Raw genomic sequence first — 18,077 nt, 5'->3', positions numbered from 1 at the left:
AAGAGTCATTATGGGAAAAATGTTATGGGCGTTTGAATTTTAAATTTTTACGAAATTGCGTAACGATAACGATTTATCCTATAAAACGATTTTTAATGTTTGTTATTATTCAAAAAGTTTAAGTCGGTACTTAAAAATTTCACCAGTTTTTTGTGTTAGCAATTTCTTTAAATGGTTTAATTTTCGCTTATTTAAATGTTATTTATAGGCTTTTAAAATATTAGTTATTTTTTTTTTTTATATATAATTATCGATAAATTATTTTTGGCTGAGTCAAAATACTTGAAAATTTAATACAAAGTTGCTCATAAGTTATTCTTGAATTATTTTTTTCATGAGTTATTCAAAAACTATAAGAATACAAAAGCACTATTTTTTTTTATTAGCGTTTGAAGTTGAAATATATACAAGATTTTTCATATGTTTAGCTTACAATAATTATAAAACAACTTAAATTTTGGGGTATTCAGGCCATTAAAACATAAACCTGCACCTTTTTCACCATTCATTGGAAAATACATCCTAGGCTGACAAATTTAACACTACTATATTATATAATAAAACATTCTCGTACGTAACGTCACGTATATTATTTAATAATATTTTTTTAAATAGATATGTATTACAAGGCAGAAAGATAGTTGATATAGCAAATTTATTCAAAGTAATTCAAAGTATACGACACAATAAGTTTGACTGTAGGTACATTTTCTAACTTGCAAATCATAAATGAAAAAAAAATGGATTTCTTAGCACATTTAATTTTAAATGTAACATGTATGGTACGATAGAAAATATTTACTCAGAAGATTCCGAACGAAAAGGATTCAATATAAATACAGCGGTTACCTCTACCATACTAAACACGGAACAAGGATATTCCCAATTGGAAAAATTGTGTGATATACTTGATAGTTGATATGTATTGTATGTCATTTACTACTTACCAAAATATTCATGAGGAAGTGAAAAATAAAAATGTTTACAAAATATAGAGTAGGTATTTAGTTTTTGTGGACCTGCAGTGATGTATTCCGTCATACTAGTGCTAAAATTGATTTACCTGGTGGATATACTTAGTACAATCATTTTCAGAATTTGTACCTAATTAAGTAAGTGAGGTACAAATTAAAAAATTTGAATCGCCGAAAAAATGACCACGAAAAAAAAACCCAAACTAAAAAAACACACCCCGGAAAAAAAACCCAAGAAAATGAAAGTGCTATCATTGTAATCTTATATTATGAAATATTTTATAAACTGTGGTTGATTGTTGATTATACAATGGATTTACAATCATATAATATATTTTTAATAATAAATAATAATATTTTTCTAAGGCAGTATCAGGCATAATAGATTTCAAATATGACATCCCCTGCTCAACATCTGTCAAAGGTAAAAATGCTAAACCATCAAACATCCCACAAAATTTACTAAAGGTATTGTCTTCACAATATAATTTTTCTAGGCCTAAAGCTTGAACCTTTCTGTGAGTAGACTGTGACAAATTATAGTCTATAAAAGCACCCACGGACAATAACTTCTCGGTTAAATACTTTATGAACAGCTTTAATTACAGCCTTTTCAAAGTCAAGATGGACATATTTTGGATCAAGGTAAAGGTTTTTCTCTGCACACTTTTCGATTTATTTTATAAATAATAATTTATAGGTTTCTGATGTTTTCCTTTGTAATAGGCAATAAATTGCAGTTATAAATATGCCGTCTACCTCTACTCTTATGACATACAATTGTAAAAATAATTTTGGTGCTAATGAAAAATTAACATCTAAGTACCAAGTACTAGATTTTGATAAATTAGTATGTTAATAAGTTTGATTAAACAAAAATAACTAACTAGTTTAATTAAAAAGTTAAAAAAATTAACTTTTTAATAAGTTAATGCCCATCATTGCTAAAAAGTATGTATGTATGCATAATTTAATAAAGTATTATATTTTACTACTGTGTATATTATTTAAAATATGTATCTATAAATAAATGTAAATATATTATCTATAATATATTTTTTTGGGCTTTTTTTCCGGCGTGTTTTTTAGTTTAGGTTTTTTTTTTGGGCTTTTTTTTCCGTTGCCATTTTTTCTGCCTCCCGAAAAATTTATATGAAACCTTATATTCAATTTTTGAATCTTAGTTATTAACAGAACATTTTTATACATTTTAATACTACGATTTATTTTCATGCGATGTTATAGGTAGGCACGATGTAGAGAAGATTCTTTTCTACATCATGTAGGTAGGTTATACCTACGATGAATCTAGTCTAGCCTCCTGCCTCATATTATTTATACAACTTCGTGAACCTACGGTTGATAATACTGTTATCAATGTCGTGGCACTAATTAATGTTTATCGTGGCAATATTATCAATGAAATATTATGATGTTAATATGTTATGAGTAAGAAACTTTCGACTGAACACAAGTATAGGTACTTTCGTACTGACAACTAAAAAGTGAAGACATCTTATTGTCTTGTATGGGTTTTACGACTAGGTAGACCGTAGACGTTACATTTAAATTTCATACGACAGATCGTTTACTGATCGATATTGTCTATTTTATTATTAATATTAAGTATAATAATAAGAATCTAAAAACTTAATTGATTCATCATGTCGTCGAATGATTGGAACGAAGTAAAATTATTGGCAGCTGACTTCCAACGCATTCAGTTGACTACTTCTTCTCAAAGGTAATTTTTGTCATCATGTACTTTTCCTAAGGTACATAATCACTTTTTGTTTGGTTATTTTTTCATCTTCTTAGACTAGGGGAAAGAAATTGTGTGGAAATAGTTGCAAAATTGATCAGTACCAAGTTACTGGATGTAGTGTTCACCACTGATGGTAAAGAATATGTAACACCAAAACATTTGACAAAGGAATTAAAAGATGAAGCCTATGTCCAAGGAGGTGTGTATTATAGTATTTAAATATTTTAAACTAACATTCTGTCAATAATTTTTATGGGAATTTGTGTGAGATGTCTGTCTCTTGCTGTTTATGAGTTTATTGGCACATCTGATTATTTAACAATTAATGATACCATATAATTATAAGGTTATTAATAAATACTTATGAAATATTTATATAGTTAAAATTACACTACACTTTTATTGAAGTCACTAAAAAAAAAAAAATATTTTTGTTTTAAAAATTGATATTGCTGATATTATTGTATTGTCTGTAAAACTAAGATAAAATAACTAGGTACATACAGGGTCAGTTATAGCCGTAGGCAACGTAGACCCAAGCCTACGGCGGCAAAATTTATATTTATATATAGAGGCGGCATATAAGAAAAAATTATAAAACAAGAGGCGGCAATTTTGATCTTTGCCTACGTATAAAAATTTGCTTGTACCAGCCCTGGGTACATATATAATAATCAGAATAATAAGAATTTATTTTCTAGGTCGTATAAATATACTAGATGCTGCTAGAGCTTTAAAAGTTGATCCAGATGTTGCATCTAATTTATGTGAAAAATTAGCCAAGGATGAACCTGATGATTATTGTATTGTTCATGGTCAATTGATTGGATTTACTTATTTAAATCAGATTACTGAGGACATACTTGACAAACTAGAACAGAATGGACACATTAACTCATTACAAATATCTCAGCAATTTGATTTGCCTGTAGATATAATTGATTCGGTAAAATAACAAATTTTTTTTGTATCTATTATAATATTGTAATAATAATAAATAATTTAAAATTTAGATGATAAAAAAACGTAGTAAAAATTTGGGATTTAATTTACACAAAAATAAAAATAATCCTTACTTGTACTATACTGATTCTTACTTTAATTCTATTAAAAGAATTGTTAGAGGAGCTCTTCTAGCTATTACCCGTCCAGTTTTATGTACAGCTATAATAAATCAATGTTCCATTGATGAAAAGGATTTTTTTAGTAAGTACAATTATTTTTCATCTTTTACTTTTACCTTAAATCTTCATACATTTATGTTATACTTTTTAAGCTGTTCAAGACTGACATAACAGATAATTATCTCTTTTGTCTTTGATCTTTATATCGTTTAACTTAATTTATAAAATAAATGATTTTAAAAGGCAAAATATATATAATAATAATTTAATTTATATTTTAGCTGTTTTTGAGAATTTACTAGCAGAAAAACAAATACCTGGTACGTTGACTGATCGAATTGGAAATTCATGTACCTATGTTCCAAACATACATACTAAAACTCTCAATAATTGGGTTATGAATTTTTACATCAACAATAACTATTTAGGTATATAATTATCTTAATATCATAATAGTTTTTATGAGTCTATAACAATTATCACCAGTTTTCAGGGATAGTAAACAATTGTCATCTAAATGGTTTTTTTTTTAAATTCCAGTACGTTGAAATGAAAGTAGGTCATTTTAACATAAAAAATAGATAATCTGTTTCTTAACTTTTCAAGTATTATTTAAAATGGATTTTTGCTAGGTAAACAATGTTCTACTAACTGGTGGCAATTGACTGTTTATAACTGTTTAACAATTTTACTAAAAATATCTGCAGATTATGAAGCAATGAATAGCGTTGGTATAACTGATCCAATTTCTTATATATCACGCATGCAAATTGGCAAAGAATTAATCGCATTAACCACATGTTCTGTTGGACCTAAAATATTGGATGATATTTCTGCTGCTATAGAAGAATGTATTTCTAGCGGAACTTGGATTGATATTATGGTCTGATTTATCTGATAAATTTTTTTAGCCAATTATTTAAAATATTTTTATATTTAAATATAAATGTATATAAATTATGTTTAGGATTTTGTGCCAGTAGTTTTTGACACAAAGGATGGAGTATTGGTTTTAGAATATTTGTTGAAAAAAAATAAAATATCAAAGGGTTTTCAAATTTTTGATGATACTGCATTGGTAACTGATAAATTTATAGAAATTCAATCTGAACGTATAATCAATACATTAGATACAAAAGTAAAAAAGGTATAATTCAACTATTATTATGGACTACATAATATTTTTTTATAATAATTAATTAATAATATTAAACTTAACAGTATAACCTATATTAATTTCAGATTATTGATTCTGGAGAATATGCAAGTGCTTTGATAAATTGGAAAATTCAAAAAAAACTTGCTGAAGATAAAAATCCCGAGCTTAGCCGAAAAGAGGAACGCAAAAAAAAAACTGGTGGAAAACATGGTGGTGGAACACAGGTAGCTAATTTTGATTAGAATATTAAATATATAAACAACTTCATCTATACTCTGTTCCAAACAAGAAGATTTGTGTGCAAACAACCAAATTTCGTTCTTAATCTATCAGAGTAGTCAAAGTAGATAGTTTACCACCACCGTGCGGTGGTCATCATGTCAGCTGATACGACTTGCGGCTCGTTAGTTACATCCTCCTATCCATGCACAAACACATGTCTTCTTATTTGGAACAGAGTATAATTATAAATTATAAGTTATTAATACCAATTAACTAACCTAATTTAAAGTGTCATTTTCAACCAATTTTGATTAATAGTAAAATTTTCTTACATTAACTTATTACTGTTATTTATTTTTGCTCATAAAAATATGATTAAACAACAATTCTTATTTAGGGACGAGAAACTAAGATTAAGGCTGTTAAAAAGAAATATGGACAAAAATCAAAACAACATGATTATGATTCTGATGAAGAGGATAACAAAGAAGTTACAAGTGAACAATTTTTAATAGAAATTGTTAACACAGATGAAATTAGAGAAAATTTAGAAAATGAAGAAACATTTAAAGATGTGGACGAAGAAAAGAATTCTTTAATAGAAAAAATTGTTTTATATCTTTACCCGTAATTTACATTATATATATATTATAATTAAATGAAAATACATAATAATTTAGTATGCCTTATTGTTTTAGGATTTTGAATCAAGAAGCTCTGAAAAGATCTCAAGAAATGTATGATCAAATAATGGCTAACCGAATGGGTGATCGGCGTAAAGTGCATCAAAACTTTAGAGACAAGCTCTTATTACTTTTGTCTGATTTACATCAATATATTAAAGGTATTCAAAAATTTGATAGTGTTGAAACTCAAGGACAGCTCACATCTTTCTTGTTAAAATCTGTTGGTGGAGAGATTGTAGAAATAGTAAAATGCTATGTAGCACAAAACAAAGAACATAATTCAGAGGTATAAATCCCCTAAAAGTAATATTAATTTTAATTTTAAGCTAAATTTAATTATTTTTCAGTCAAAATCTAACCAATTTGATAAACAAGTTGAAGATGCCATTGAAAAACTACAAAAATCATTAACATCTAAACTGATTGACGATTTTCATGAAGCTGTTGATGAGTTATTGTCTTCTGTAGATGTAGTACAAAAAAAAAATGATCGTAAAAAAGAAAGGTACTTAAATAATATACATACATAATGCATTACTAAATTATTTATATTACCCTAATTATTAAAAATATTATTACCTTCACATGTTTTATTGTTATTCAATAATTTAACTGTTATCAATTTTTTAACCACTTGTTGTTTGACAGGGAACATTTACAAAATAATCGTCAACTTCTTTTGAAATCGTTATCAGAGATTGAAGATGATAGTGCACAAGTGCTATTAATTGCCACACAAATACTTTTCCAATCTATTACACAGACAATGATTAAAGTGTCCGGAAAATTTGTATCTGTACTCTTAGGATTTTTACAAAAACACTTAAGCGATCAAGACTTTTCCGTTCTACAAAATTACCATGGTTTGTTTTATAAGATCCTTTTTATCATAAGATGTTTACTAAATGTGACTTTTGTTTTTAAGATCTTGTTGTACAACTTTTGAAAACTGATGATTCCGAGGAAAAAAATAATATTAAATCTAAACTAGAAGAAACGACATGCGATGTGAAAAATCTTGTGATAAATTTTAAAAAGTCTTAATTTTGACCCAACAATTAAGTTGTCCAAAGTTGATTTTTAAATGTTGTTTGGAACAGACTTGATGTATTAGATTATATTTACTTTGTTTTCAAGTTTTGTTATTGGATTTAATAAAAATTATTTAAAAATTTGATAATTGTTTACGTCATAATTAAAATCAATTTGTTGTATAATCATCATGTCATATCAAATGTAATTTGACAGAGATAAGACTAAATAATCACTAAGAATGTTGAAACTTAAGATTAGAAGTACATATTTACGTATTTACAATACTTTTGTTTAGTGTGTACAGGTCAAAATGTACAATTACATAGAAATGTAAAATGTTTTCACCATTTGAATGATGTAGAATGACACACTGTACAGTTCTAATCGTTCTATTGATTTTGTATTTCACATTCACATATGTGACACAGCATAATCATAATCTATACAATTATATTTGACTTACAAGTGTGTAAAGCTATGTATGATGACATTTAAAATAAAACAGAATGTTAAATGTGACCTTTCTGAAATCATGTTTAAATTAAATAATATTGTTTAACTATTAACACGACAATTGTGCATAATTATTGACATTTGACATTAGTCTTGAAAAAAAGGATAAATATCCTAAAAAGTACAATACAAATTATTTAATGTTAATATTAATAATGAAGATAAAAATGTATTTACATAACTCTAATTTCTAAATAATATCCCGAGTTCATAGAATATGACTACTATCAGCTAGCATGAATTGATCGCCTAAGACATTATTACTGGAAATATTTATCCACATAATATAAATTGCAAGCAATAATATGCATAATTCAGCAGAATTTGTATTTAGATATCATTTTACAACAAATGATACTTCATAGCATTACATATCTCACTATTAATAAATATACAAACATAAAGTCAATATAAATGCATAAACAAATTGTTGATTTAATCACTAACATATTTTAAGTCATTTAGACACTAATTTTAATATATTTTATATTATGTGTCGACATCAGTTCTATAATACTAATTAAATGATTAGGTTAAATTTGTAAGCGATAATAATAAAAAAAACAAAACATAAAACTGTACATTGTTTGTTAACAGCAATAAACAATTTAAAACTACCAGTTGAAGCTAAACATAAGCATACTTGTGCACAATGGTAAATATGACTTTAAAGCAGACAGAAAAAGCACACAAAAATTAAAATATTTTTGTAGGTTTATTAAAATTGTATATTGACATCACGAAATTTTTCATACATAAAGAAAATCGCCCATTAACATAATTACGTGATAACGCCAATAATGTAAAAATGACAAAAAAAAAAAACAGGTAAAACTTATGATAAATATTTTTTTACAAAAAGGATGAAATAATAGAAACAAAATAAAAATTACAAAAAGTTGTATAATATTCATATATGTTAAATATTTATATATTTTATGATTATCTAAAGGGTTGTTGACAATAACTTTGTTTTAAATTAATAAGATATTTCTACCATAATATTCTTAACTTTAGGTACCTATTTCATTGACCCATAGGGAATAATTTCATAATTTGACTGCAATGATATTTTCAATTCTCAAAAAAAATTTAGAACAATATTTGGCAATAAACTGATTACGAGATAATATGAAATAGAAACAATTTCTCATTGAGATATAATATAATAATATATGATGAAAATGCATTTTAGTAAATTAGGCATCTTCGCTTTCTAATTTAATTTTAGAAAAATCAAACTCTTCTCCAGTGGCTCGTTTGTAAATATCCAAAACATCCAAGCACGTTGTTTCAAAATGCGATGTAGCATCATATGACTTTGAAATAAATACTTTGCTATCTTTTCCATCATCAATAGGTTCATAATAATCAGAAATGGATACAAATTTCTGTTTGATGGGTCCCAACAAATCCAAACCAGGTTTGATCTCCAATTCTGGGTTACCAGTTTCTACTTTGGAAGAAACCATAGCAATAAACCATCCTTGTGCAGACACTTGATGAGTGTTACTTACTAATGAAACGTAAATGTCTGATTTACGATTAACCTGATTCTGTGGAATTATGATCTGAGTAGAAAGTGCGTCACGGGTGTTTGGTATAGGATGATTCAATAAGCATATGCAACGGATAACTTGACCAGTTTTTTTCACTCTTTCTTTTACATAGGATGGGTCACAGAAAACTTGTTTACATTTAGCGACAACACCACCACTTTTAATGCCAACAACACTCGATCCTTCAAAAACAATTTCATCAACAGGAGTATTCAACATGTAAGTACCACCATAAATAGCACTGAGACGAGCAAAACCTTGAGGTAGTTCTCCAAGTCCGTACAAAGGATACAAATACGGACTTTTTCCATAACGTGCAAGAGAATCGCTGTACAACTTAATACGTCTGATCAAATTGGCAGCAGGTTCATTAATGTAGTCATCATTCAAATAGAGAGCTAGAGCATGACCAGTAAAGTCCTGAGTGTTCTTGTCCAAACCAAATTTGGTATACAACTGTTGTGCAGACATACGCTGTGGGTCGACATCCTTCCATGTTTTGGGGTCGTTCTCCTGGAAGTCTTGCACAAATATCAGGAAATTTCTGAATCGCCTCTTCTCGAATATTCCCATCAGATCCGACGACAGTGCTTCCTTTTGGTCAACAGGTACCTTGTAGATTTTTCCACCCTTGTACACGTAGCTGCCCTCGACCGACTTGAACTCCAAGTAGCGCGTAACGCCTGTATGTATAAGCAGCTTGACCAGTAAACCATTAGCCATGAGGAACTTCGGCACCAGGTCGACATTCCAGTCACGGCCGCGCCCGTGCTCTTTTTCATCGGGTTCTTTCAAGCCAAACTTCTGGAACAGCTCCTGCAGCGGCGTGATCGACGCCGACTCACCACCATAGTACTTATTGCGGTCGACGTGCAACACTTTTTTACCTGAAACTGACAGCATTCCAGATAGGATGCACTCCTTGAGACCGGTGCCCAACACGATACAGTCGTATTCTTCATCCATCGTAATTTGTTAATAACACGCTGTGTGTCCTAACCGGACGCCGTGGCCGGTTGAATCTCTAATCAGATACGCTTGGACAAACCAAGAACGCGAAATCAAAAATGTTTAACGAATAACAAAAAACTATTGCCACGCTAATAAATTATTGTAAATAATTAAAAATAACTATTATTATCGTTCCACACGTCAGCGTCGCGAAGCTGTGTTTTTATTTAGACGAAAGCAGAAAAAGTTAAACAAAACGTCGAGTTGTTGTGAAAGACACTAAAGTAAGACACAATAAGGTGTACACTACGATAGTAATATTATAATACTAGGTATATCGTATATTCCTATACCATACAAAATGACGTCGACGAAATTTCGTCAATCGGAAATATCAATAAAAAAAAAATTGATAAAACGCTGGCTAACCCGTCAAGGTCACACTGTTTGGTACAGTGTACACAAAGAAAACACATAATATGGACAACAGATTCTCCACTGAGAGTACAATCACAACTACAGTAGGTACAACTATAATTATAGTATAATACTGATTATACCGCTGCAATATTAAAATATTATGAATAATAAATATATTATATAAATATTTTTAATGACCATTGCCCGTTGCCCATTGGGCCAATTGTATTACCACTTGGCACTTACCAGTATTAGGTAATGTGTTATTTTCATCATTGTACTTATAAAAAAAAAATTAAATTTTAGGATAATATAGCTTATCGTAATTTATGGTTATACAATCACATCGTTTAGACTCTAGGCCTTAGAATAACAATCAACAAATTAAATAAGAGACAATGAAAAAGACAAAATTACATTGAAATTTAAATAGGCTAATTACTAAATTATTACGAATTTAAAAATGTATTGTATAATTACTATAATTTAAATTTAGAAGTACAATTTATTTAGTTTAGAAATGCATTATTTTTATTATGTCTGTGAATATCAATACCTATCTATATTAATTATTAGGTACCTACTTATTTAATTATGAGCAAGAAATCTTTTATTTTAAGGCATAATAATTATAAAATACTAGAATCTAGATGAAAATAAACGTCTATTAGTTTTTAAGTATATTTTTATGATATTATTAAAAATATATCTCTTTCGATATTTAATATTTCTAAGGACAAAAAACGGTATTGTGTGATAGTTGACCGTATATATGAATTGCACGTCTCATAGTCAAAAGTGTCCTCTCACATGATGCTGAAGAAAATAGTTTGGTCAGAGCTAAATTTAAAAGTTTTTAGTTTATATAAATTAAGAAAATTTGACACTGTAATGTGTTTTTTCATTTTTGAATAAATTTATTGAATAATATTTGAGTTCCTGTTCATTATTATCAAGTTAAGTACAACTTTCAACTATCAGCTTTAACGGAATTCAAATCAAAATTCAATAAATCCTACATTTAAAACTTTAAGTAGGTACCTACCTACCTACCTACCTACATAAGTTTTTTTACTAAAATTGATTAGGTAATTTATTTACATTTTAAAAATCGTATAGGTATTGTTGAATAAAAAATAAACTTTTTTCATAGTCCAGATTTTAAAAAGTGGTCAATAGCAATTACCAACTGTAAGTCTGTAAACTTTCCGGAGAAAATCTTGTCTTCGTATTATTTATCATCTCGTTCTATTATCGGATAATAAGCATGTATACTCTACAAACTCCAGTAAACAATTAAATTTGTCTCATTATCAGGCTCCTCATTTTCAGCTACAGTTGTTATTGTAGTTAAAACAAAATTTTTTTAGAGATAGGAACAGACTTTGTTCTTTTCTGTTTAAATTAATGAAAATATACTTTAATAATAAATTAATAATTTATTTAAAATTAAACTATTTATTACTTTTATAGGGGACTTTTATAATTCTATATTATATTCTTGAGAAAATGCTGAAAATGTCATCATGGGCGTAGCGATGGTGGTGTGTGAGAAGGGGTAACTTGAACCCCTACCCTGCAGCACCACGAATTGAATTCTATATTTCTTTATAAACAAAACGTGTAAATTTTACATTTAAAATTTAAATCACTCTAGCGATTGGTATAATAGCTTGATTTTGCGAAGACTATAGACGATTGTCATTGATATACCTAATTTTAAGTATTTCAATCATGTGGTTGGGTTTGATGGTTTGATAAGGTATTTGAAATTTGTAATTGATAAAATTGTTTCTGCTAAACGTGAAAATTTGCTATATTGTAACATAAAAGTATATACCGTGTATTAGTGTGATGTCAATAACTTGCCAATACCTATAATCTATGTATAAGTACATATTTTGAAAAAGGTAACAAAATAATAATAATTAGCAACAAATATAAAATATGAAATTAAAATGTATTTACAAGCATTAAAATACCTATGTAATATTAAATATAGGTAGCTTATAGAGAGTAAAAAATAATAATCGCTAACATTTTTTGGTTTACATATTATTATGTATAATATATAATAATATATTTAAAGTTTAGTATACCTCCGAATTTGATTTATTAAGATCAATCGAAAATGTACCTAATATAATTTATTCGTATAATCAGAAGTATCTAGGTACATAGTATTTTAAATTTTAATGTTCAAAGAATAGGTTAATAATTATTAATTATAATATAAATATTTATTAAAATAATGAAGGCTAAAACACTTAAAACCCTGATATATCCGTTCCCGATTGTAATTATGATCGTTTTTGGTACACTTTCATTGATTATAAATATAATTTATTGTTGTTCGGCAATTGTGATTAAATTTAGCGATACATATAATAATATGTTGTGGATACGGCGGATCCATGTTCCACTCTGCGCCGCAAGTATATATAGGTAGGTAACATCATCGACGATACCGCAAAATGTGTCTACCTATATCATAATAAGGCACTATATTTATATCACTGACTAAAATAATTATTTCCTTTTCGTGGCTTATATATTACTCTAGTAGTCTAGTCATAGTATAATAATATATCAAAAATACGGCATTGGTTCCCGCAGTTTTTCAATTTGGTCGCAGTTGATGACTACCAGACTACCGTACGATGGTGATGTGTACATTATAATTTATAATTTACTGACTGCGCACCATAGTTTTTTTTCTACATTAACAAATAATATTATTTACATAATATAAGTATATTTGTATGTATAATAATAATATTGTTTATAACTTATAAGTATACAATCACAAAATATTGCACTCGCTTCACGTTCGTATACACGAGAAAATGCATTTTCAAATATCAGAACATAGAAGATCTGAGGCGGTCAACATAAAGCTGGTTATAATAGTTTATAGACAAAATATAGCGGACTATATCTTTAATATAATAGTTAGTATAGACGTTATAGGTCGATATATTATTTTTTTTAACGGTATCTACAATTTAAATGACGGATTTCGTTACATACAAATAATACAAATAATAATTATGGAGAAAAAAAAATTTTATTTTAGAATACTCTAACTCGATAGTTTTTCAATTTATATTAATTGTTTAAAAAATATATTTATATTTCCTGAACTATACAACCATATTAACTAAACGATGTGCGAGGTACCATCATATTATAATATAATATATAGGTAGGTACCTACGTATATATTTTTATTAGCTGTATTGTAAATTTGTAATAAATTAAATATAATTTACCGTTCTCCGTGATCATGCGTGAACATGTTATGCTTAAAATGAAATTTCCATCATCAATCCGTTTACATAATATGATATATGGTGGGTACATTCTTCAGACATTGTTCAGTATAATAATTGTTATTTACTCGTAATTATACTGGACGCAGTTATAAATTATAATATCTATAACTTCGAGAAGAATATTTTGGATTATCCGTCAAAATTGTACTCTATAGCTTTCGACATTAAAACGGGTTAAAGGGTGAATTCAAAATGATCGGAATATTTTAAACAAATCACAAATGTTAGAATGAACAGAGCAGCTATAAACACGAAACACCATCTAATGGTTTTTGAACACTGCATGATGGCTGCGACGCTAGGAAAAAAAATATAATCAACTTTAAATTCGTGGTCGTACCCGATATTAATATTATATTATTGTAATTTGTAGTGTTAATTATTATTTATATTACACACGTACCTTTACGAATGCGGCTTTATGAGTGTATACGTTTTCATATGTAAAGTAGATAATATTGTGATGTTTGTGCTCGTCTATAGATTATATCACGCTGTATACATTCAATTAATATAATTATATTGTGCTAAGTACCATCGCTAAATGATATGGCGTGTAGTTACTAAACAGTAGGTATTTAGTGATAGCTTTATCCATTCGACCGTTGCTGTCGCAGTTGCGTCATGCAAGTGCACAAAGTTCATATTTATCTAAACATATTACATCGGACGTATATATAATAATAATATTTTCCCTATACTGTATAATATATTATAGTGTAGGTATATAAAAACCATAAAAAATAGGTAACCAACTAGAAACGTCCAATTTTCATTTAAATTTATTATTCATAATATTGTAATATACCTATATCATTATTACATCTCTGTATAATATATTAGGTATAAAATGCATTCAAATTATTCGTACTTATATACAAATATATTATACGACGTGGTCAAGTGTGAAGTGGGTGTTTAAAGAAATAAGGTACCTACAATATTAAAATAATCATTAAATTACTTTAAAATTTAAAATTTAAAATAGCTATAGGCGTGGCCTTAAAATAGGTAATAGTAATTATTCTTATCTTTAAATTTTATATAATATAGATCAAATCACTTTAATATGAAAAATAAACGAGTAAAATCAATTATTCTGAATTTCTGAATGTATAATTTGATGATACCTATGTAAATATTATTTTATAGTCAGAACTTATACATGACAAACGAAATTTTTATACGGTTATAAACTGGCATTGGTATAAATGTTATATTGGAAACGGTTTAATGGCATTTCTGCTTTTCAATTAACTGTATGAACCAATAATATTTTTAAAAAGCTATACGATACATTAGTGAGAGACATCCCTTTTATTCCTCTATAAAACGTATTCTAGGGACATAGAGGTCACCTATTAATATTTTTGGAGGTCCACATTTTTTAGGGAGCCGCATCAAAACTTAATGCACGTATTCAACCAAAGAATTAAGAAAGTAAAGAAAAATTGGCACTATCAAACAACAAAATGAAAACTAGGTAATGTAAACTTCGAATAATTCATCAAACAAAAATAATTTAAGAAATTAATTTCTTGTCTACGGGTCGGATCAGGCGATCCATGAGGGGAGAACCTAGGGCTATGGCTTCCCCAGGCTTTCAAAAATGTTTAAATTAATAATACATATTTGATATTTCACCATGTGAACATTAAATCCCTATATTATTGAATTATATACTTAACAATTTTATTTTGCCTGAAAAAAACATACATGATATTAATATGCAGTGTGTATCGCTCTCTCGTTAACCCTATACCGTGTGATGTAAAAAAATTGATTTTTTTTCTTATATTACTATTTATGTAGAGATTTTCTATGGATATTTTGGATAATATGTTTAAAGGAAAATGTTACAATTATTTTTTCATTGCGATTACGTATAAAGCTGTTAAGTATAGGTACCTATAACCTATTATACCAGTAATACCTATAGGCTATAATCATTATGTAATAATTTTTATAATTTTGAAAAGTTTTGTAATTTTAGATTAGTTTTTTTTTTTGTGTATACAGTTTTTGAAATGAAATAAAAACAATAATAGTTATTGCTGTTATTAACATTTTACAAAACGTATAAATTATAATTTACAAATAAAATATCGATTCCTTTGGCAGCGGTGGGATTCGAACCCACGCCTCAGAGAGACTGGTGCCTAAAACCAGCGCCTTAGACCGCTCGGCCACGCTACCTCAGTACAATTTTTTACTAAAATAGAGCCACTTTCACTATGGTACAGTAAATTGTCACTTAATAACCTACCTTTGTCATAAATAGGGCCAGGAACTTGATGCATTTGCATCTTTTCTTCTAATGCTCACATTCAAGGCTCGTCTATAGATACAGAAATTTGATTCATGAAGTTTAGCATTTTTACAATTGAATAATTAAAATTAAAATTAAAATTAATTAGTACAATTTTTATTTTGAATTTTTAGGAGATTTTATACTTTACGATCATTTTTTAGTATTTTTGATGCATTTTATTCATTTTTATACATTTTTTTTACATGTATTTGTATTTTTCTTGTTGAAAGTTACATTTTACTATAACACACGCGACATACAGTTTTCATTAGCTTGTCGTCTGTCAATTATTAACGGTTCTATAATCTGTTCTTGAATTCTTCAACCGTAGTACGGACGATAGTTTTCAATGTTTTCATAGATATGAAAATTATACCGTCAATAGTCAATACTCAATGATTTACCGCCTTATTCAGCCAACCGGTGCTTCAATACTCGAGTGTGAGGTTGGTGTGCCTAATTTTTAGTCTGTTCATTATTATTTGTAGTCACCTCACTTGTCTGCGTAGGAGTGATTCGTTATGTATTTCCATATGGTCATATGGAGGATGGTTCAGCTGAACCACTAGTGATTGATTATATTTCTCAATTTCTCATATAGTATATACCTATATTATATTAGTATAAAAATAAGATATTTTTTTCATAAAAAGTAGAAAAGATTCAAACTCATAAGTCATAGGTATAAACATGTGGTAAACATTAGGTATGTAGTTTATATACCTAAAATACTGTAAATAAATAATTATAAACTTAACATTATAGTGTATTATTTATTTTTCAAAACGTGACGGGAGATGTTCCATTATAATGATATAACATATAACATAAAATAATAATAATAATAATAATACAAATAGATAAGATTGTAATATATACTTTTGAACCTTACAAGTTACAATACAAAGATTTATTTTTATACTTTTGTTTGTCTAACACTGCATAGTGGACAGTGTATACTAAATACTAATACTTTAATAGATACTTACTAACTACTAAGTCTCGAATACCAATTTTGAATGAAGCGTTACAATAAACTATTAAGTATCTCGGGCAACAATTTTTTTCAATACTATGTAAAAGTAAAATATAATGTCTAATACAGTATTTCAATAATATTATTGATTATTGTGTATATTTTGTCTACGTATATTGTTTATCCATTTCGATCTTCTATAGTAGTATAGTTCCATAATATAAAAACAATTTTTGTTATTATTTTATCGCCAAATAAAATATTTGTCGATTACTTATTCCAATTTGTTACATTTACATCGTTTGTTTTATTAACGTATTGTGCAGAAATTATCAAGTGCTGACCAATTTATATTATTTTGTGTGTGGTATTTTAGTTATTTCAGTATGGACCTATTAAAATAGGATATTAGGATGTACTGGTGGTTGGTCGTGGAGAAGTGCTAAGATTTTATCATTTTCCCCATGAATATCTGTTCTGTGTTCTGTCTTGGTTTAAGTGAAATGGCAAACTTACACCAGTCACCTAAAATAGAGGTGCTAAAATTCTAAATATGGCCTTAATTTTAGTTATTTGGAGCATTATTCTTTCTAGAATCACGATTTAAACAGGATCCGAGATCAAGTGTCTATTTTTAGTACCTACAATAATCATTAAAGATTAATACTACCGTTTTTTTAAACTAACTAACAAACCACCATAATAAATTAAATAATAGTGCAATATAATAATATTTCGATTTTGAATAACAATAATAAATTAATAACTTAGGTAGTAATTATTGCTCAATGCTCATCGTGGTAAATTAAACCATTTATATCAAGTTAAGTAGGTATATTTATGACCATTATTGATTCTTTAAAATATAAACTCTAATAATAATTCAAAATTAGAGGAATTATGCTTAATTAAGTCAGATGCAGTGGCGGATTTATGGAAGGGGGTAAGGGAGTTTGACCCCCCTAAAGTTGACATATTATGTGTAATGGAATAAAAACCAGAATCTATACCATTTCGTTTCTATATTATGATTACTATTATTAGTTT

General features: G+C 27.8%; 2 protein-coding genes and 1 non-coding gene across 3 annotated transcripts; 1 reads left to right on the top strand and 2 right to left on the bottom strand.

Moving 5' to 3' along the window:
• Positions 1–2,415: 2,415 nt before the first annotated feature.
• LOC114126835 (E3 UFM1-protein ligase 1 homolog) lies at positions 2,416–7,110 on the top strand. Its single transcript, XM_027990863.2, has 13 exons — positions 2,416–2,718; positions 2,793–2,938; positions 3,441–3,685; positions 3,753–3,945; positions 4,145–4,291; positions 4,571–4,746; positions 4,831–5,010; positions 5,106–5,246; positions 5,642–5,871; positions 5,943–6,216; positions 6,278–6,435; positions 6,579–6,793; positions 6,856–7,110. The coding sequence occupies exons 1-13, from the start codon at positions 2,639–2,641 to the stop codon at positions 6,972–6,974; spliced, it is 2,304 nt and encodes a 767-aa protein (XP_027846664.2). The 5' UTR covers positions 2,416–2,638; the 3' UTR covers positions 6,975–7,110.
• A 1,064-nt stretch (positions 7,111–8,174) lies between these two features.
• Positions 8,175–10,401, bottom strand: LOC114126836 (rab GDP dissociation inhibitor alpha). The gene has a single exon (XM_027990864.2). It carries the CDS (start codon positions 10,001–10,003, stop codon positions 8,678–8,680), a length of 1,326 nt encoding a protein of 441 aa, XP_027846665.1. The 5' UTR covers positions 10,004–10,401; the 3' UTR covers positions 8,175–8,677.
• A 5,457-nt stretch (positions 10,402–15,858) lies between these two features.
• Trnal-uag (transfer RNA leucine (anticodon UAG)) lies at positions 15,859–15,939 on the bottom strand. Its single transcript has one exon. It is a non-coding gene; the product is annotated as a tRNA-Leu (tRNA).
• Between the last annotated feature and the right edge of the window lie 2,138 nt (positions 15,940–18,077).

Source organism: Aphis gossypii, chromosome 1 (genome assembly GCF_020184175.1).
Source record: "Aphis gossypii isolate Hap1 chromosome 1, ASM2018417v2, whole genome shotgun sequence".
Taxonomy (NCBI): Eukaryota; Metazoa; Arthropoda; class Insecta; order Hemiptera; family Aphididae; genus Aphis; species Aphis gossypii.
The sequence above is the reverse complement of the archived record's forward strand: the minus strand, read 5'-3'. Positions and strand labels throughout refer to the sequence as shown.